The sequence below is a fragment of the Hyla sarda genome, chromosome 9, assembly GCF_029499605.1.
Source record: "Hyla sarda isolate aHylSar1 chromosome 9, aHylSar1.hap1, whole genome shotgun sequence".
Lineage (NCBI taxonomy): Eukaryota > Metazoa > Chordata > Amphibia > Anura > Hylidae > Hyla > Hyla sarda.
In genome coordinates this window covers 33,322,268-33,344,333 of record NC_079197.1, presented here as the reverse complement: position 1 = coordinate 33,344,333, position 22,066 = coordinate 33,322,268, and the positions used below count along the sequence as shown (strand labels likewise).

Sequence of the window (22,066 nt, the reverse complement as noted above, 5' to 3'; positions counted from 1 at the left end):
TATGTACTGGCTGCTGTAAAAAAAAAAAAAAAATACAAAAGAAAAAAAGTCACATTGTCAAGGTAAAATCTAGCGCCCTCTATATATGATAAAATAAGAAATCTGTCTAGCAATCCTTCACTTGCTTTTCTATTAACAAGCCTGGGCGAAGTTTTCCATCTGACCCACACGTTTAGCTGACACCAAAACGGACGAGCAGTTCAAGGTCCTGTAAACCCCAATGACAACTCACAAACTGTAGCAGCCGCACAACTTTCTTGCAAAACAGGCGCTTGTGTAACTTAAATATACAAAGCTGCAATGGAGATAAAGTTATGACAGGACCAGATAAGAGTTCTCTAAGCTTAGACAGTTCTGTTTAATTCATAAGCGCATCACAAAATGTCCAAGCGATCCCGATATGGCCGAAAGCCCGGATAAAAAAAATGAAAGAGAGAGTGCACAGGGGTTAAAGGGACAATATGAAGTGAAAAATGACAGGATGTGAGCGAGTAACCCTGAAGATGAACAGGAACTTCATGTGTTATCAGCTGACCTTATAAGACAGCAATATGACAGAGAAAGAGCAACATAACAGTGCGTCCCAGAGAAGATTGTATAGTCACGAGTTCAAATGTGTTGTTATATCTGGTGTTGGTGTTAGGCTCGGTTCTCACAAAAAAAAAATAAAAAAAATCACTTTTACACAATATGGATTATTTTAAGAAAAGGAAACAGGAAGCCAACACATGATTTCATCCAAGAAAGTAAAGCACAAGCGAAGCCAAACAACAAAAATATCTACAACCCAAAATGATACAAATTATTTTTCAGTAAATGAAATAAAAAACTAAATTAGTTATTTTCTGTTTTATATACTTTATAGCCTACCTAGAGTACAATCACTATGTTAAAGGGGTACTCCGCTGATAGACATTGTATCCCCTATCCAAAGGGCCCCCCGGGATCTCCCACAGCACCCGGCGTTCTAAACAAACACGGGGTTCCTGCGGCAGTGATCGTGACATCACGACCACACCCCTCGTGATGTTGAGTCACGCCCCCTCTATTCATGTCTATGGGAGGGGGCGTGTCGACAGACATGCCCCCTCCCATAGACATGAATGGAGGGGGCGTGACGTGACATGACGAGGGGCATGGCTGTGACGTCACGATCACGGCCTCAGGCTCCGAGCGTTCTGAATAAAATGTTTAGAATGCTGGAGTACCGGAGTACCCATTTAAGCTTCTTTGTCTACTGGGCTGACCGAAAAGTCCTACTCGGTTGTCTCTCCTAGACCCATTGGGGGAGATTTATCAAAGTTGTCTATGTCCCGCATCAATATAGACCAAACTACAGAGGGTTAGTCTGGTCTATTGTGCACCGAATTTATCAAATGGCGCACAGCTCTTGATAAATTCTGTGCACCGACTGCATGATCTATGCTTTAGTCTATATTTAAACCTGCTCCAACATGGTCTGACATTTCGGCGTACTTTCAGCCTATGCGACTTGTCGCTGAAAAGTCGCACTTGATAAATTCAGCACCAATGCATTTTTCAATGCATTTCAGTCTAAAATAGACTTGCATGCATCATGTTCTAAAAATCCTCTAGAGCAAAAGTCGCACAGATTTAGACTGCGACTTTCTGTGCGACAAATTTAGACATGAAAAACCAGTCTAAATCCTTTGATAAATCTCCCCCATTGACTATGAGTGAAGCTGCAGTACACATGACTGACTGCTACTCCAGTCAAACTCCTCCACTGTGGTTATGCAGATTGAAAAGTTTCCCCTATCCTGGGATGGAAGACATTTGTCCCCACCAATGGACTGAGCAGCAGAGCCAAGCTTGGTCACCACTGTATTCATTCTCTATGGAGCTTCCAAACTTTGCTGAGTTCCCATAGAGCGTGCATGGAGTGGTGGCTGGGAATGTGAAATACCTCTCCATTCACTTGGGGGACAACTGACCCTTCTTGATCATGATGGTCCCAAAAGTCAAACCCCACGGTCAGTTAATTATCCTATCCTATGTATAGGGGACAACTTTAAATCTTCAGATAAAGCACTGTTAGGTCCTTTTCAGAATAAGGCCTGGATCACATCTGCATCGGAGGCCTCTGTGGCGGATTTTGTTTAGGAACAGAAAATAGAGACAGCCGGATCGTTGCATGAAAGGGACAAACGGAGCCCAACAGCTTAAACGGGGTCTGTTGGGTTTTCTGCTAGTGTCCGCCATTTTACTGGTAAATAACCGAACATTCAGTTGTTTTTTTTTTTAGGATGATGAATAAAACAAGTGATTTGGTTTCTACCTGATCAACCTTGTAAAAATTAATCGTTATTAAGAATGGAGAAACTTACTATTAAAAACTGGGAATACCACATATCCCCCATACAATCCAAAAAAAAAAAAAAAAGACAAAAACCCACAAGCTGACACCCACCCATCTAGAATCCTGATGATGAATGAGCTGAAACACTGTAGACATGACATGTCCTGCACACGCAGACACAGCTGGCCTTACCTTAAGATACAAAAGCAGCTTTTAGCGCCTGAAGATAACCGGCAGAAGCCAAACCTATGCTTGCTGTCAATGTCAGTCAGCACAAATGTAAAGTTCTGCCCGACTTGGCTGGCCGAGAGGCTGAAAAAAGGAAAGCAAGACATGTAAGATATAAATACGTCTCATAGCCCCAGTTATATGCACACAGACATATATACATACACATATATAAGAGTTGCATTTATTGTGCTGGGGTTAATGGTGTCTTATTAATCCACAGAGGAGTCAGTTTTATTAGCACTGAAGCGGATTACATCCTTAAATTCCTTCCTTGATTTACAGCTACAACCATCCGGATCTAATTAGCTACGATAGAGTCATAGGCGGCAAAGTCTCTGGGAACTACAAGTGTCACCACTCTGTCTGCCATATATAACAGCAGACATGGATGCAGTAGCTTAAAGGGGTACTCCGGTGGAAAATATATTTTGTTTAAATCACCTGGTGCCAGAAAGTTAAACAGATTTATAAATTACCGTACTTCTATTAAAAAAATCTTTACCATTCCAGTACTTTTTAGCAGCTGTATGCTACAGAGGAAATAGTTTTCTTTTTGAATTTCTTTTTTGTCTTGTCCACAGTGCTCTCTGCTGACACCTGATGCCCATATCAGGAACTGTCCAGAGAAGGAGAAAATCCCCATAGCAAACCTATGCTTCTCTGGACAGTTCCTGACCTTGACAGAGGTGTCAGCAGAGAGCACCGTGGACAAGACAAAAAAAGAAATTCAAAAAGAAAACAATTTCCTCTGTAGCATACAGCTGCTAAAAAGTACTGAAAGGGTAAAGATTGTTTAATAGAAGTCATTTACAAATTTGTTTAACTTTCTGGCACCAGTTGATTTAAAAAAAAAAAATATTCCACTGGAGTACCCCTTTAAGCATATTCCATATACAAAAATTAACACCAGAGAATAGATGACAAATACAGTTTCCGTAAAAGGATTGGTATAATTTTAATCCGGGTACAGATATGGGACAGTGTTTCCCAATCTGTGGATCTCCAGCTGTTGCAAAACCACAACTCCCATCATGCCTTGGAAAAGGCCGTCTGGGCATGAAAGGAGTTGTAGTTTTGCAACAGCTGGGAGATCACAGGTTGGGAAACACTGCAATAGTGGGTGTAGAGGCAGCCCTGATGCCTGCGGGGGCTCAATAACTCCTCTGAGACATAAGGCAGCACCCAGTATTATAAATGACTCATGTTAAGTGGGGGCAATGTAGCAAATTTTGCATTGGGACCTAGAGGATTTAAGTATCACTTTCAGGGGATGTCTGGTTTAGCAAACCAACGTTTAAGTACTCTAGTAAAAGGAGTACTCCAGCACTTAAAGATGATCAGCGGTAAGAAATGTATCCCCTATTCGCAAGATAGGGGATAAATATCTGATGGCGGGGGATCTGACGATGGGACCCCCTGTCATCTCCCGTACGGGTCAACAGCTCTGCTTAAAGAAACATTTCACACCAAGCACGTCAACTAATGGAAACACGCCCCTTCCATTTATCTCTATGGGAGAGGCGAAGACACAGTGTTCGCATGTCTCAGCCTACCCCATAGAGATGAATGGAGGGGGCATGTTTCCACCAGCTGACGAGCTGGGTACAAAACTTGTTTTCCTGTACGAGAGATTGTGCGGGGTCCAAGCGGTCAGACCCCAATGATCAGACATTTATCGCCTACCCTGCAAACAGGGGATACACTTCTTACAGCTGGACATCTTTAACAACTGAGTGTCTGATCCCTACCTCTCCAAACTGCATGGATTGGTGGACGGCATGCTCTCCATGGATTGCTTACGGGAGTACAGAACTCATTTATCTCCGATGCTCCCATGGGCAATGCATGAAGCCCGTGCCTATACTGCTCTGTGCAGCAAGGAGAGCCAGGTCCCTGTTCTTGTGATTGTGGGGTGTGAGACTGCACCTCTATAGTGTTGATAGGGGATACTTTCTTAAAGGGGTTATCAGTATAAGAAAACTAGAGCTGACTCCAGCTCTAATGCTGATGTATACACGGCCTAAAGAATATATGGATTAAAAAACAATGTCTCGTGTATTTCCTGATTGGGAAAAGGCCCAATATTTTTGGGTTAATCCAATATGCAGCAAGAAAGCAGAAGTTGCACTCACCAAGGTATATGCAAAATCATATCCCTATATTAACACCAACAGTGGATCACAGGATAAAAAGTCACTTTCACGCGGGGAGCGAGGGCGCACGCGCCCTCGCTCCCCGCGTGAAAGTGACTTTTTATCACTGTTGGTGTTAATATATGGATATCATTTTGCATCTACCTGGGTGAGTGCGACTTCTGCTTTCTTGCTACATATTGGATTTAAGTTTTTTAGTTTGACAAGTCTGCACCGCCAAGAGAGACATATTTTATTTTAATAGGTGCAACAGGTGCGGCACAGCTCACTCGGTCGCCCCTCCCGCTCACGGACCGGACCTCAGTCCATATAATAATAGAAAGAAATGGAATTGTCCAGCGCAGGATGTCAAGCAATGAGATTTTTATTCAGCGGTAACAGTGGGTGATGACAGGGTGACGCGTTTCAGCCACGCTCAGCGGCCTTAGTCATGACACGCGTCACCCTGTCATCACCCACTGTTACCGCTGAATAAAAATCGCATTGCTTGATATCCTGCGCTGGACAATTCCATTTCTTTCTAATATTTTATTTTAGTCACTTTTGCATCGGCTCATTCTCTACACATCCGAGGACATTGTGGTTGCAGTAGTGGCTGGTGTAACTTTTGTTTTCTCCTTCAATTGCTATTTTTGGGTTAATTTTGTATCACATGTTCCCAAACAATGCTGTACTACAAGAGAGCATAGCCTGACATGTTTTTAATCTAAAAAATGACTACATTTCACAAAAATTACACAATGTATGTGTCATATTGATAAGGGATACATCCAGCCCTTACACTTTATGCTTGTGATAGATTAAGTGACACATAACATGTAATGAACAGGAAATAAGCTCTGCAAAAAACAACACAATTTAAAAATGAATAAAAAAAAAAATCACCCCACACAACATAAATAATACATATAATGAAACATATCTCCATACCTACCCGTCATAGGATGGACAACAATAAACATAACATAGCTCTTCGCTGTCCAAGTGATATCAAAAGGTTAGAAGGCCAGCTATATATAGTGAGATGTTGCAATGATATCAGATTGTTTGGAAGAGTATTTCCCTTGCTAATGTAACAGCAGTGACATAACTGGGTATTTGGGTCAGGTTGGGAATATTAAGGGCACTAGGTTTTCGGCTACGATGACACATTATTAAAGGGGTACTCCGGTGAAAACCTTTTTTTTCTTTTAAATCAAAGAATGGCAGAAAGTTAAACACATTTGTAAATTACTTCTATTAAAAAATCTTAATCCTACCTGTGCTACAGAGGAAATTCTTTTCTTTTTGGAATGCTCTCTGATGACATCACGACCACTGTTCTCTCTGCTGATGTTATTATAATAACGCATTATTTATTGTTGTCCTTAGTGGGATTTGAACCCAAGGCCCCAGCACTGCAAGGCAGCAGTGCTAACCACTGAGCCACCATGCTGCCCTTAGCATACATCTTCTATGCACAGTTGCTAAAATGGACAGAGATGTCAGCAGAGAGCATTGTGTTCGTGATGTCATCAGTGTTCCAAAAATAAAGGAATTTCATCTGTAGCATTCAGCAGCTAATAAGTACAGGAAGGATTAAGATTTTTTTTATAGAAGTAATTTACAAATATGTTTAACTTTCTGCCACCAGTTGATTTAAAAGAAAAAAGGTTTTCACCGGAGTACCCCTTTAAGGCACTGGACAAAATCAGATTTTTGTCTCAGACAGATAGCAACCAATGAATACATCTGTATGAAGAGTTGCATTTGTTGCCATGGACTCCCACTGAGAAAATAATTATTTATTTTAGCATACTGAAGACAAATAAGGTAGTAGACCAGGCAAGGGCAACCTTCGGCACTGCAGATGTTTTGGACTACGTCTCCCATGACGCTTTATCAGCATTTCGGCTGTAAGAGCATCATGGGAGATGTAGTCCAAAATATCTGCAGTGCCGAAGGTTGCCTATGCCTGTAGTAGACTATGCTATTGAAAGAGGAGCTGTGGCCAACCGAAAGAAAAATGAGATGTTACTGCCTTGAATAGCTTAGGAGGTCCTGATCAAACACCTTTTTTTACAGTTTTTTTAATATGCCCTTCTGTTTCCCAGATATGAGGGTTTATTGTCTGTATGAAAATTCAGGTAATCAGTCAGATGGGTGTGAACTTCATTTTAGTAATGAATGTTCAGGTGATCGGCGGGATTATAAGGTAAGGGGTATGAATATTTTACATTGAGGGGTGTGTATTTCTAATACTGTATAATCCTGCCCATCACCTGATATTAACTCTCATTACTAAAATTAAGGTCACGCCCATCTGACTGATTCCCTGAATTGTCAGACAAACCATAAACCCAAATATCTCAGGAACGGGAGGGCATATTAAGAAACTGTAAAAAAGTTGTGTGATCAGGGCACACTAATCTATTTTGGTTGGCCATAGGTCCTCTTTACAGAGAATATGTTCTCAGTTTTATGCTCCCTGAATCACGGGCAGCATGAAACACAGAAAGGCTCCCTTATTAGAATGGTGTATTATTTACTCTGAATAACTTTGGTATTTTAAAGTTATTATAGCTAAAACACTATCCGGGAGAGCGGCTCCAAGTCCCTTGGGGCTTCTCTTGACTCCACTGGTCTTGATTGATAGATAGCTTCCTATATGCAGAGAACTACTATAAAGACCAGCAGGACAGGGTTACGCTATGGGGAACCTTCCTGATGACTCTGAGTCCTCTTGCTGGCCTATGTTAGAAGTATGATTCCTCTGAAACACTGCTGCATTTCATATTGAATCATACATCATTGTAATAAGGGAGACAGTCTGCGTTTCATACTGCTATGATTTTGGTGGCAATTTCGGCAGAGGGAAAAACAAACACACCGCTCATACATTGGGCCAGTATCAATGTAATATTATATATATGCTATACTTAAAGTGTACCTGTCAAGATAGGTTTAACTGTCCTGGGCAAATACATAGCCGAGACTGATGTGATCGGGAGATGGAGTGTCAGAGATCCCATACTTGTCTATGGGGCTCCCAGCATTCCGACTCCGGATCATGTCAGCTTCAGGGGACATCTCATGCTATGAGATTGCCCATTTATTTTTTTTTTTTATAGCATCGTTATGCATAAACATCAATAGCACTTTATACAGACAAATAATTTAAATCAATGTTCAACCTTATTCCCTCCAAAGCCCACCCATATTTAATTTTACTCCGTTCCAGCCCAGTTCTACCACAGCCTATTTAGAGGGGTTGTCTGATAATTAAACCTATTTTCAACTGTCTAATGAACAAATATTGGTAAATACAGCCATTTTAATATATTTTTGTGTTCTATTATGCTTTACTTCTGCTTTTTAGGCAGTCTGCTCTGTAGTCCTTATTAGTACAACCTCCTGTCTAATGTACATCCTGTAATGGACTTCCTGTTTCAGTTGTATACTCAAGCCGGGAACTCAGCCAACTTTATCTCCCTCCCATTACACCTTCTTGACCATAAACCCTCCCACATAGTAAAAGTTGGCTAAATGTCCGGCTAGAGTATACACAGGAACAAGAATTTCACAATAGAATGTACACCAGACAGGAATCCTGGGCTTATGAAAAACAACAGAGCAGACAGATTTCATTCAGAGCAAAAGAATGGACGACAACAAAAAAGTTGTAAAACAACATTACTACTGATAAAAAAAAAAAAGGTTTCTTTGTCAGACACCCCCTTTAAGAGCCCCTTTATTAGGATCAGCTAAGATAGCCACAACTTTACAGCATATATTACAAAATCTTAGCATTAGGAGTTCCTATACCATTTGTAAACTATTTGAACTTGAAATCCAGAACTGCTGCTGCATTTGTATGGAACCCCCTCACCATATCCAAGGTTGGAATAAACTTCTTTCTTATTAGTAGGTTTCAGCTTTCTTTAATTGCATCACACCATATGTTTATAACCCATAAAATATTAGGATTTAGTACATACCTGTCTAAGGAGAATGGGAAACAAAATTTTGGGATGGTCTGTAGGACTTCCTGCAATGAAAAAAGGGAATAGTTAGTAAACAGCAATATATATGTGGACTGCAAAGTTAATGGGGGTTACAATGGAAACACAAAATAAAGGACAATTACAAATGGAAAGACCGATAATTTTCTTTTTTTTTTACTGCATTCATGTGATAGGCTCCAGAAACATCTTGTATATCACACCTTAGGCTATGTTCACACACACTGATTTTTAACCTCATTTTAAGACATAAACAGCTGAAAAATTGACTAAAAGAAGAAAACGTCTAAAAACAATTGCTGAAAATAAGGCTCAAATGTGGCTCCAAAAATGGTGTGTGAATAGATCCTTAGCTGGTTTCACACAAGCATCATATAGTCCATACTACTGCCATAAGCCCAAATAGGACCATGGGTTGGCAAGCTGTCTGTTTGGGTAACCAGAATGGCAGTGAGGCTGGGACTTGTGGCTGTATTATTGAGGCAAAAAAGCATCCGTGTTATGCCTGTGTAAAAGCTATGTTCACATTTGCCATCAAAATTGCCAGAAAAAAGGTAGTACAACATCCTTTCTAAAAAAAAAGTTTGTGGAAAAATGATGGACCCCTTTAAACTCAAAGTAGTCCATTAGCTGACATTGGTGTAGGTGTGTGCCAACATGTCACCCAGTCAGAGGCTATATGCCCAGCAGAGGTGAGTGTCATGAGTGTTAGGCTCAATATTTGTGTTAGGGTCCCATCCTATATGAGGCAACCTCTGCGTGGTGGATGGGGGGGGGGGGGCGGGGCACGTTTTGATTGAAAAGTGCGCTAAGAGCCTCCATTTTGTTGACCAAGTGTGCTGCTGCCATTTTCTTTTTTTACAAGGTGTGTGTTTTCCCAAACAGTGTGTCTCCAGCTGTTGCAAAACTACAACTCCCAGCATGCTGGAAGTTGTACTTTTGCAATATCTGGAGAAACACTGTTTGGAAAACACTGGTGTAAATCCTGCAATAGATCCAGTAAGGCATTAACTTGGTTTTCTGTTCCTATGACAGAACAGAAAAACAGGAAATATGATTACAAATGATTAAATGCAACCTCAATTTTTGTAAGAAAAAATAAGTTATAGAGCACATCTTTTATACAATGTAACAACTATGCTGCTGCCTTCAGGAAATACAAGCAGGACATGTCATTTTTGGCACTGGTACAACTGAGTTCATCCTTTTTCGGAATGTAGTGTTCTAATATATAGGCTGACAAGATGCAAAAGTCCAACTACAAATAAAACCACATATTACAAAGAGGTTTGCAGTCCCTGAAATTAGCCTTTCTTTTTTTTCCAAGGGAACACTTAGCAGAGTATACACATTTTACAGGTCACGAATGTTGTTAATGTTCTAAGACAGAAAAAGAAGTGCGAAAAAGTAGTCGCTTTGCCAAGGACAAGTGTGGTTTACGGTGCTATTAAATGAGACCAGATTAATCCCTTATCTAACAACACAATAAAAGTTATATTATATATATATATATATATATATATATATATATATATATATATATATACACACACTGTATTTTTCGCCGTATAAGACGCACTTTTTCTTGGTTGGTGTGTCTTATACGGCGAATACACACCTATCGGGTCGGTCCCTGCGGCCATCAACGGCCGGGACCCGCGGCTAATACAGGACATCACCGATCGCGGTGATGCCCTGTATTAACCCTTCAGACGTCTGAAGCGAAAGTCGGGCTGTTCGGGAGCGCCGTGGAGAAATCGCGGCGTCCTGAAAAGCTTACAGGACACCGGGAGGGACCTTACCTGCCTCCTCTGTGTCTGCTCCGTGCCGGGATCCCCTGCATGGCGGCGCTCTCCTTCGACATCATCACGTCGTCCCGTCATCCAATAGGAGCGGCGTGCATAGCAACGTGATGACGGTGACCGAGAGTGTAGATCCCTGAAGAAGAAGTCCGGAGCGTCAGGGACACCCCGGGGACGCAGCGACAGCGATGGAGCGACATCCAGGGCAGCGGTGACGGGTCCTGAGCGGCGGGGACACGCGAATACTACCTCCTATCCAGTGGTCTTCAACCTGTGGACCTCCAGATGTTGCAAAACTACAACTCCCAGCATGCCGTTGGCTGTCCGGGAAAGCTGGGAGTTGTAGTTTTGCAACATCTGGAGGTCCGCAGGTTGAAGATCACTGTTAGGTGCAGAATCTTTTTTTTTTCTCTAGATTTAGCACCTTTAAAATTGGGTGCGTCTTGTATGCCGATGCGTCCTATACTGCAAAAATATGGTATATATATATATATATATATTTTTTTTTTTTTTTGTTTTATACTAGTTTCTCATATATATATATATATATATATATATATATATATATATATATATACACACAAACCTAACTTTTATCGTGTTATATACGCACACACACATATATACATAACTAGTACAGTACAGAAATAATTATAAATAAAATAAGGAAAAAAAATATATACACACACACACATATATATATATATATATATATATATATATGTGTGTGTGTGTGTGTGTGTGTGTGTGTGTGTGTGTGTGTAATATATATATGAGAAGGAACCCAAAGGAACTGTAAAATAATAAACACATCAGACAATCTGCAACGTCTTTGCCTTTCCACCAAATTTTTATTAACTAATGCAAAATAATGAAGACGAGGCGGATCATATCCCACAATGAGGAATTAATCAGAGAGTAAGAATGTGAAATCTGCCGAGAGGTATTGCCCCTCGAGGGATAGTCACCAGGCACAGCATATGGGGTGCGGGAAGCAAAACTAACCCCGTGCTACTGCAAGAGCTGGTGCCTGTTACCTAGAAACCAGGGCTCGGGGAGCGAGACAGAGCAACGTGTCACATAGGAGCACGGAGCTAGTGACAGCAGAGCTTCCAACAAAATCACAGCGAATGCGTTCGCTTATCACCGCTATGTTTCCTATTGTCCTGTTGTTCGTTTTGACTCAAACAGAAAAACAGGGAACTTGGGGAAACCATTGCAAAAATGTGTAATCGTCTACGCCCCAATTGTGGGCCAAGGCTATAGGCTGGCCACTGTATTGTGCTTACATGAATTTTTGTAACCTGCATAGTTATAACCTTGCACAAGCATAGACTAAGACATCATGTAAATAACATTTAAACATTGCTTTCCACTAGCTTGTAAAAAATTGCAAAATTTGAGCCATAAAAGAAAAACAGACATATAATGATAATATGCTTTCTATATTAAAGGCGTACTCCAGATTAGAACTTTTTTGTGCCACTATCCTCGGGTTGCCAGCATATAAAACAACGTCTTAAGCTGCCTCGGTGCCCCGCTATCACCATTCTAGTTTTCTGATGCCCATTTAAATGACAGCAGTTTTGAAAACTGAAGAATAAATGGTGTACGCCAGCAAGGACCATTTTGACTCATCATACCGGGTTGCCGGCATTTAAAATATCAAACTGGACTTACCTGCCACCGCTCCCTCAGTGCCCGATATTGCTGCTACAGTCTTCCGTTGCCATCTTCTTCATGGTTGCTGGTGGTCAACATTTCACATTGCTAATCAGCAAATTGTCGGCTGCAGCGATGTCCAGGAAGGCAGTGTGATGCATTGAGCCCCAGCACTATTCTTTCCTGGTACAGGGGCTCAAAGCACCACACACTGCCACTGCGGGACATCAATGTGGCGGCGACTAGCTGATCAGCAGTGTAATGCATCAGCCACCAGAAAGCAGGAAGAGGATGGCATCAGAAGACTGGAGCGGCAATATCAGGGCACCGAGGGAGCGGAGCCAGATAAGTCCAGTTGATGTTTTGATATGCCAGCCACCTGGGAATGATGGGTCAATAAATACTCAAATAAAGCTGGAGTATTCCTTTACTTCTTCAATTTTCAAAACTGCTGTCATTTAAAGGGGCACGGTCTTCAAAAAATTTTTTTGATATGTTGTCGGTCAATCGTTAGATGAAGCCAAGAGAAAAGTGTGCTAAGCACGTTGTCTCCCTGGCTGAGTACCACATGACCGAAATGGTCTGATAATGTAAGTCTATGGGACCATCTCAATCCCATAGACAGAGAACAATGAAGACAAGGAGAAGAAAGGAAACGGAAGCTGGATCGCGCTGTCACGGACACAGGTAGGATAAATCCAAAATATTGATATAAGCATAAAAAAAGTGCACGCTGTGCAAAATAAATCAGCTTATATCAATATTTTGGATTTATCCTACCTGCGTCCGTGACAGCGCGATACGGCTTCTGTTTCCTTTCTCCTCCTTGTCTTCATTGTTTGCACGCTCTGTGCTGAGCGTGGGAATCCGCTGCAGTCGTTTGGATATATACACCCTTTCAAGCGTTGTGCCTCTCCAGCACAACGGAATAGGGTGAGCGAGTTTTTCTACCCGATCACCTCTACATCGATTCCATATTGATTCCACAGCGAGAGCGCTCCGTGTTCTTTTGAGAGACAAAGAACGGCAGAGAAGCATTCAGCCACATGCTTCTTTCCCCTATCGTTCTAGCTACATGTCAAAAGTTTTTTTGAGCCACTGGTAAACTTTAATTCATTGGCTACTTCCAGAGGATGAATACATGTCCCTGTTATTGGATGACAATGCAGATGTCTGAAGTAATTTTGAAGTAATTTCAGTCAGATTCCATATGGATTCAGCTCTGAAATCTGTGTGGAATTCAAGTTTCATTTATTTTAATGGGATATCCACAACCATCAGCAGACAGGGTATTTTTTTAAGTTGACATCCACGACGTGGATTCGAATTCCGCTTGAATAATATACAGAATTTGAAATTGAAATGTCTGGAAAAAAAACAAACAAAAAAATGTATATACTTTCTAGTAATGGACATTTTAAAGGCCTATATTTTATTATGTTTTCTCTGAATCCATTATATCCAACTACTCTTACATAGAATGGAGCCATTCTGTGGCAGATTTGTTACTGAAGTTTTAGTGACTGACAAATCCATTCCATACATTTGAATGGGGCTGTGTGTGTCAGTGTATACATTTCTGGAAGTCTATGCTAGCTAAAAGTCCCAATTTTGACAAATTCCAAGAGCTGGCCTACAAGAGGTTGTGCTTGTTCATACCCTGCCCAAAAGTGGGCAATTCCAGGGCATTTCCCAACTGGTCAGGGATGTGGCTATGGAGTTCAGATTTAGCATTTTCTAAGCTTCGCCAGTATGTAAGATGAATAGGAAAGTCATAGAAATGTTTTAAACAAATCTGCCCCGTGTGAATTCACCCTTAGTAGTGGCTGTGTAAAAACCACATACATTTCATGATGATAATATAACTAATATTAATTATTAGTACGTTTTGGGGTGGGAGGAAATTGGAATACCTGAAGGAAACCCATGTAAACAAATTTAAAACATACAGACTCCTTGGAAATGCCCTTCGTAGAAATTAAATCCAGGACTTAAGCGCAGCAGTGCTAAACACTAAGCCCCCATGCGCTCATTGGTAGCAAATCTTGCCATTGGTATGTGACTACCAAAGCAGGTTGAACAGATTCTTTGGCACCTTCCAGCTGGGTATCAGTGGCATTATCCTTCTCATAAATCAAGTGCTCATCTCTTCTCCAGAATGTCTTCTGATCCTTCATTAAGACAGAGCGGTGAGAGCCTGGCTAATGTGTCTGATTGTATGAAACTCTCCTTTGCGGCTTCTATTCAATGAGTGGCGGCTGGTAATGGGATAATTATTTTTTCGGGGTGGTATGGAAAAGAACACAGAGATAAAGTAGTTCTGGGCATGACACAAGATACGCCTAAAGCAAAGTGAAACCAGTCTAATAAATTAAACATCAGTGTGTACAGGGACTTCTCTTCTGCTGGCAAATAATGAATTATCAATGGTGACTGAACGAGTGCTCCTCACTTCATTTATTTCTGGACCGCCTCCATTGTCCCCAAAACAAGCAATACCAATCTAATAACCTGCCCAATGGAGTGGAAATTAGAAATGCATCATTTAACTCTTTCTCTCCCGATCCTGCTAACCATGGAAATACAGACGGAGCATATGCAAGTTTGTCATTGGGCACAATCCATTGTGATAGAAACAAAATACACGATTTTAAAGAAATTGGCTGGTATAGCTATAGTGAGCAATAGTAATGTAGCAAAGATTAAGGATGGGGCATTTCCTAATCAAAATCAAGGATAGTTGACTTATCCACCAGGCAGCACCATGGCTCCTAGGCTCGGTGTGCGCTATAATAATAAAGAATTATTATTATCATGTAGAATGGACCTGGACCTCTTCTTGGGAACATAAGAGCCTAGATATCCAAACTGTGGACCTCAAGTCATTGGAAAACTCCAACTCTCAGTATGCCCGTACAGCCAACGGCTATCCAGGCATGTTCAGAGTTGTAGTTTTGCAACAACTGGAGGCACACAATTTGGAGACCAAAGAAAAACAGGTCAACACTGGTAGTAGTTTAGTTGCCTGTGGATAGTAGAGCAAACAGGAGTAGAATAAATATCGGCACTCTATATATCCATGGGCCCCTACACTACTACCAGTGTTGATCCATTTTTTTCGTTGGGTCCCCAAATTGTGGATCTCCAGTTGTTGCAAAACTACCACAGTTTGGAGACCACTGACTTAGGGTATTGGAAACACAATGGGTTTTTGCATTAGGAAAATTCATTGTGGAACCTGCAAAATAAATTTTAGGCACACCCTTGAATTTCTGCTATTTTAATTTGTAGATTTACAATGAACATGAAATCAATGTGAAAAAAAAATAATGGAGTGCTGGTCCAAACAATAGAGTTACCAAAAAAGTTAAAGTACCCACTGCTACAGCTGACAAATACAAGGCTGTGTAACTGTATTTAGCCGCCCTCTTCTCTCTCCTAGGTTGCAGCTGACCTACCTGATAGCACCACTCAGAACAAATCACTGGAGATAAACTTTCCAATACTGCGGTCTCCAAGCTACACATCCCAGCTCTGTCATATCTTGTAGGGAATAAGTGCTCAGACAAGCAACACTTAGTGTAATGAATGACTGTGTAATCTGAAGATGTGGAAGCGGTAGCCAGATGTTTAGCATCACACTTCTGCAAGGAACAGCAAGTCCTCCTTTGACAGCTTGCAATCTTCACCTCTCCTTACTCTACATTTACACACTTTAGGGGCACACAAGGGGGTGTGGTTGGGTGGGAAATTCTGCTCCCATATTCCTACTTACACCTGATGCAGTGCTCCGGGGCTCAGTGGGCGAATGCTAATTCTCACCAATGAATGACTCTTGTTAAGGTTCTCTCGCTAATATTACATTGTGAGAATGTTCTCATTTAGCAGAGACAGATAAAATATAGAAACTGTGACATTAAGTAAAAATAGAGTTGCAGCACATTCTTGTCCTTGTTCTACTTTGATCCATCCCCCCCCCCCCTTTTTTTTTTTTCCTTTCTCTTCTCTCTCTTCTCTCTTGATCTATGTGACTGTGCTTATACCTTCCATAACTTGACGGCCCTTACCTACACCTGGCCTACACCCTTATTGAGATTTACATTCCAGTTACTGTGTTTATTCTCATGTTCTCTCTGAATTGCACTGTTATATTGAATTGAATTAACCATTGTCATGCTGTAAGAAGCACCTTCTATGATATTGAACTGGCCGTCCCATGAGCGTATCGAAGAGAGTCACTCATATCATCCTTTCTCCCTGTAAGATGCTCTTGTTGTTTTTAGTGTCTTGTCCGCTATTTTTGAAAATTAAAAATTTTACTTTGAAAAAAAAAAAAAAAAATAGAGTTGCAGAGAAAGTTATAGAAACACAGGGTTACACATATGAAAGTGTTGTCTATGTCAGTTCTCTTGGTGCCCCTTGGTTATGGGATGTTTTGACGTTGCCCCAATGTACTACTCTGTTACCAGATTTTCTATTCTCAATAAAACTCTTGTGGATAGACCTGTATTATGGGGCTAATTCATCCCCGATAGCAATGTTGTTTGAGGTGTAAGAGTCCATAATACATAATTCCAAAAAATTTAAGAGACAGCCCTCCAAGCAGCCCAATGTGAGGCTTTATATAGCCATCAGTGTAAAGAAAATGCAACATTTCAAATCCACAAAGGGTTCTTCAAATTGAGGATTCGAAACGTCACATTTTCTGTACAATGATGGGTGAATAAATCATCACATTGGACTGAAAGGGACGACTCTTTACTTTTTTGGAATGTTGAATTAATTCAGGTTTGGGATAGACCTTACGAAGCAAAGCACCCACCAAATAGGACTATAAATCCCAGCACAGTGCCCATTATGCATGTAACAGGTTGGTTTACTTCCCTAATACAGTATCTGATGAAGCATTCCCTGATTTTCCTATGGTATCAGACTGTAAAGACCTCTGAATACTACAAAGTATAAGATATACCGAGCTCCATTATGGAAGTCTATGGTTAATGCATTTCACATACTTACAATCTGGAGCATGTATGGAAAAAAGTAATATTGTAGCCTACAGGTGTGCCAGCCCCTAAAGCATGCACACCTATAAACAATGGCATTTGCACAGAACTCTCTAAAAATTCATGTGTCTCACTATATAAAGAACTGATACCTTATACTTACCTTTTGTAATTTTAAGAAAAGTCCAACAGCAGCAAGAAAAAAAAAAACTGTGAAAAACTTGCAATTGTGCTACATATTTCAACATTGTTACATTGAAAGGGGTGAAAACTGTGGTGAAAATCTGCAACAAATCCACAAAACTGTAAGGCTAGGTTCACACTACAGAATTTCCGCCTGCAATTCCGCTTTACATTTTGGCAAGTGGAATTTCTGCCTGCAATTTCATAGTGTAGTGAATGGTTTTTCGTTCACAAATTCACACTTTGGAATTTGTGAACGGAAAATCCGCTTGGAAATTTCCGCCTGAAGAATGCATTGCTCATGCTTCACGCGGAAATACTTGCGGAACACATTGTAGTCTATCTGATTCAGTCGGTGCAGGCCGCACTCGGAATCTCCGGGCAGAAATTTTCTGCCGGGAGATTCCATAGTCTGAACCTAGCCTAACTGTTTATGGTAAATTAGTATGAAATTACATATGTGACATTTGTTAATATAGGAATTCTATTTTTATCAATTGTCAATTTTTATTTTCATCATTGATATCTCTATTTGTATATATTTATATTCATTTTATTTTTGTTTTTAATTTATTTTACTTTCAATTTAACTTTTCATTTTATTTTATCTATATGCACATTTGTATTTTTACAGCTATATCTAATAATGGAGAGTAACATTATTCTGGTTTGATCCATCTATGACCAGGTTTACCTGGTTCAATGTATGCAACAATTCCTCTGAAAATAATAAAAGCATGGGTGCTTTTTGTAACTGCATATAACGGTGCATAATTAAATACAATGACAACAGTTATTTTTATCATGGAGGGGTGAGGTTAAAATTCACACCAATACAACATGAACAAATGTGTTTTTGTAACTGCATACAATTTAATGCTGTGTAATGGTGTGTCAATGAGGGATCGACCGATATCGATTCTTTAGGACAGACACCGATAATCTGTGGCCTTTCAGGCCGATAGCCGATAACTTATACCGATATTTCGGTATAAGTTATGGGCTATTTCTAAGAGTGTGAACCTCCGTAAGGGACCTTTGGTGAGCGGTGCATAGCACCAGTCTATCTTCATTATTCTTATTTGCTGGAACGTATGCTGATAAAGAGAGTCTAATTTATACAGTGGTTTGTGAACCTGAACATTACTAATGGTGTGACATAACACCTGTGGCACCCATTCTATTTCAACATATTGGGTCAAGCTTGATACTGTGTGAACTTCACTTTAGTGTTTGCGTAATTTATGGTCGAAACGCATCTGACCTAAACGTACTAAGCAAAGCTCATTGCTGTGTGTGAACTTCTCTTTAGTTGCTGTGTCTTATAAGGTTCATACCTTTTTGACTGAAACATACGAGGTAAAATTTGTTGTTTAATGTGAATGTCGCTCTAGTTTCTGTTCGATATACAGATCAAGTATATCAACGCACGTGGAACAGTGTACACATCCCAAACTGGATTGTAACATTTAATACCTACAGAGACTGAGCTATGATCTATGCCTATCTTTATTTTTTAGTTTATTTTGTTGCATTTTATTCTTTTATATATTTGTGGTGGGCAGATGCATCTTATGTTATTTTATTCATGCTGTGATACATGTATATTCCTGAAAGGATCACAAGGGCCCTGTGGACTGTCAGTTATTATAGTGCAATAATAAAAAATGGTGAAAGTGAAAGGATCGGAGAGAATTTGACAAGGGACATATTGTGGCAATTGAGTCACAGGATCACCAAAACAGCAGATCTTGTAGGTGTGCTTGCGATATGCAGTGGTTAGTCCAAACCAAATATGGCCAAAGGAAGGACAACCGGCAATTCGGTGACAAGGTCATGGGAATCAATTGCTCATTGATGTGTGTTGGGAGCAAAGCCTATCCCACCTGGTCCCACAGAAAGATGTCAGAGCACATAGGGTATTACAACTCGCTGTGTATGGGGCAGAAGAGTTCTCAGTAATGAAATGCTCGATTTCTATGGCTAGGTTCAGACTATGAAATTTCTGCCTGCAATTCCGCTTTGAAATTGCAGGCAGAAATTCTGCTTACTAAAATGTACAAGCTAGTCAATGGGTTCTGTTCACCAATTCACACTTTGGAATTTTTGAAGCGGAATATGTGAATGGAAAATCCGCTTTAAAATATCCGCCTGAAGAATGGTGGTGCTCATTCTTCAGGGGAATAGACTCGCGGAACACATTGCAGTCTATTGGGGACTGCAATGTCCGTGCGGTTCTAGCACCGACTGATTCAGTTGGCGCTGGCTGCCCTCAGAATCTCTAGATGGAAATTTTCAGTCAGGAGATTCTGCAGTCTGAATCTAGCCTAAAAGTTCACATGAAGCTTTAATACCCACACTGCACTTCACACAAATATTCCTAGTCTTCAATCATTCTCTATCTACACAAAAACATGGTTACTCTGTTTTTACAAAAAAAAAAAATCCAGAAATTCAAGTTGTTCTAAAAAAAAAAAGTTTAATATTTACAAAGTTTAAAGACATACTATGGCCGCTACTGCTCCCCCTGCAATAATAGTGTCCGTTGAACTCCGCTGTTATCCCCTGTCTCTTGCATGGAGATGTCAATCCATTCTAGATGTAACGGGTGCCGCCGAGACAACTGCACTCTTGCCTGCTAAACAAATGCCCAGCAGCAGGATACATTGCATTATTTATATGCTCTACTATAGGGGGATCGCATATGTTCTGAAGGATCTCCCAAGTCCCTATGTTGCAGAAAAAACTGCTGGTATGTATTTTAAGATGGTAAACGGTCACTGTCTTTTCAACAACGTTTTCCCATTGATCGCCTATTTGATATAGTTTTTGAAAAACTCTTAAAGGGGTACTCCACTGGAAACATTTTTAAGTAAACTGATTAGAGATGAGCGAACTTACAGTAAATTTGATTCATCACGAACTTCTCGGCTCGGCAGTTGATGACTTTTCCTGCATAAATTAGTTCAGCTTTCAGGTGCTCCCGTGGGCTGGAAAAGGTGGATACAGTCCTAGGAGACTCTTTCCAAGGAATGTATTCACCTTTTCCAGCCCACCGGAGCACCTGAAGGCTGAACTCATTTACGCAGGATAAGTCATCAACTGCCGAGCCGAGAAGTTCGTGACGAATCGAATTTACTGTAAGTTCGCTCATCTCTAAAACTGATAACAGAAAGTTAAACAGATTTGTAAATAAAACGTATTAAAAAATCTTAATCCTTCTAGTACTTCTAAGCTTCTGTATGCTCCACAGGAATTTCTTTTTTGTCTGACCACAGTGCTCTCTGCTGACACCTCTGTCCATTTTAGGAACTGTCCAGAGCAAGTGAGGTTTGCTATGGGGATTTGCTCCTACTCTGGACAAAAATCTGATCTGTCATAGAACGAGCTGAGAGAAATGCGTGCTTAGCATGAGATCTCCCGACTATGTCCTATGATCGACATGGTCTCCTTATGTAGGTTTAATGCAAGTCTCTAGTGCTTTTCACCCCACGTTCTACTGCTTGTACAGACAAATAAAAACTATTTTATATATATATATATATATATATATATATATATATATATATTTTTTTTTTTATATATATATATATATATATATATATATATATATATATACACACACACACATATACACACACATATACACACACACCTATATGCACATACACAAATGCTAATAAAAGATGAACAAATACAAACATTTTCTGGGAAGAGAAAAGATTTTGACTTGAAGTATAAAAATAAACTGTAACAAGAGAAAAGCCATTCAGCCTAAGTAATCTTTCAGTATGAGACTAGAAAGCTAGGAACGTCTGCCTTTGAGAAGGTCCTGGTGTCTCTGTCTGTCTGATCACCACACTCCTGTCTCATTTATTTCAGAAACTTTGCCAGTGAACCAACCATAATCAATGAGTGCTGTGTTACCGTCAATACGTTCTGTCTTAAATATATTGAGCGGAGAAGGATTCAGCACAGTTGCATTGACTGCTCCAAATGTCAAGCCACGGTTTGATTATGGGCAGGCTACAACCTTGGGACAAAGAGGCAGGTGGTGAATGTCCTGAACAAGCAGTGACACTAAGAGGTCTCTCCCTCCGGGGACACAGATCATACACTGCACTTTACATGGAGACACTTGCTATGGATCCATGTGTTCCTTCTTCATTAAGAGATTTTATCATTTACAAAAACAAACTCAAATTAAAGAAATATATGGAGAGAGAGAGGGTGGAGAGCTCCATGTGTGGGCCTGACAATGGACACCGATTGCAAGCACCATACAGTACAAATAATTACACTTACAAGCTTTAGATATAGAAACAAATACAAGAGAATGATAATGGAACACATCAAATATACATATCCAATGTTAATTTTAAACCACTATTAACGTATTTTCTGGCGTATAAGAGGACCCCCAACTTTTACAGTAAAAAAAAAAAAAAAAAGAGTTTGGGATATGCTCACCGTATAAGACTCCCCCTCTACCGCGATACGGTACCTTACCATTGTTCCCCCACACTAGGTTGTCAGACTAGTTCCCCCCCACATTAGGTTGTCAGACTAGTTCCCCCCACATAAGGTTGTAGTTCCTCCCACATTAGGTTCTAGTTCTCCCCACATTAGGTTCTAGTTCTCCCCATATTAGGTAGTAGTTTCCCCCACATTAGGTTGGCAGTATAGTTCCCCCACATTAGGTTGGCAG

General features: G+C 40.4%; 1 protein-coding gene across 7 annotated transcripts in view; it reads right to left on the bottom strand.

Moving 5' to 3' along the window:
• DENND1A (DENN domain containing 1A) overlaps positions 1–22,066 on the bottom strand; it is an 810,600-nt gene that overhangs the window by 556,390 nt on the left and 232,144 nt on the right. For all 7 annotated transcript variants that reach the window (XM_056541264.1, XM_056541257.1, XM_056541259.1 and 4 more), the window contains exons 4-5: positions 8,682–8,731; positions 2,513–2,632 (exon numbers count right to left, since the gene is read on the bottom strand). In XM_056541264.1, coding sequence (XP_056397239.1) covers positions 2,513–2,632; positions 8,682–8,731 — 170 coding nt within the window. The remainder of the gene's footprint in view (positions 1–2,512; positions 2,633–8,681; positions 8,732–22,066) is intronic.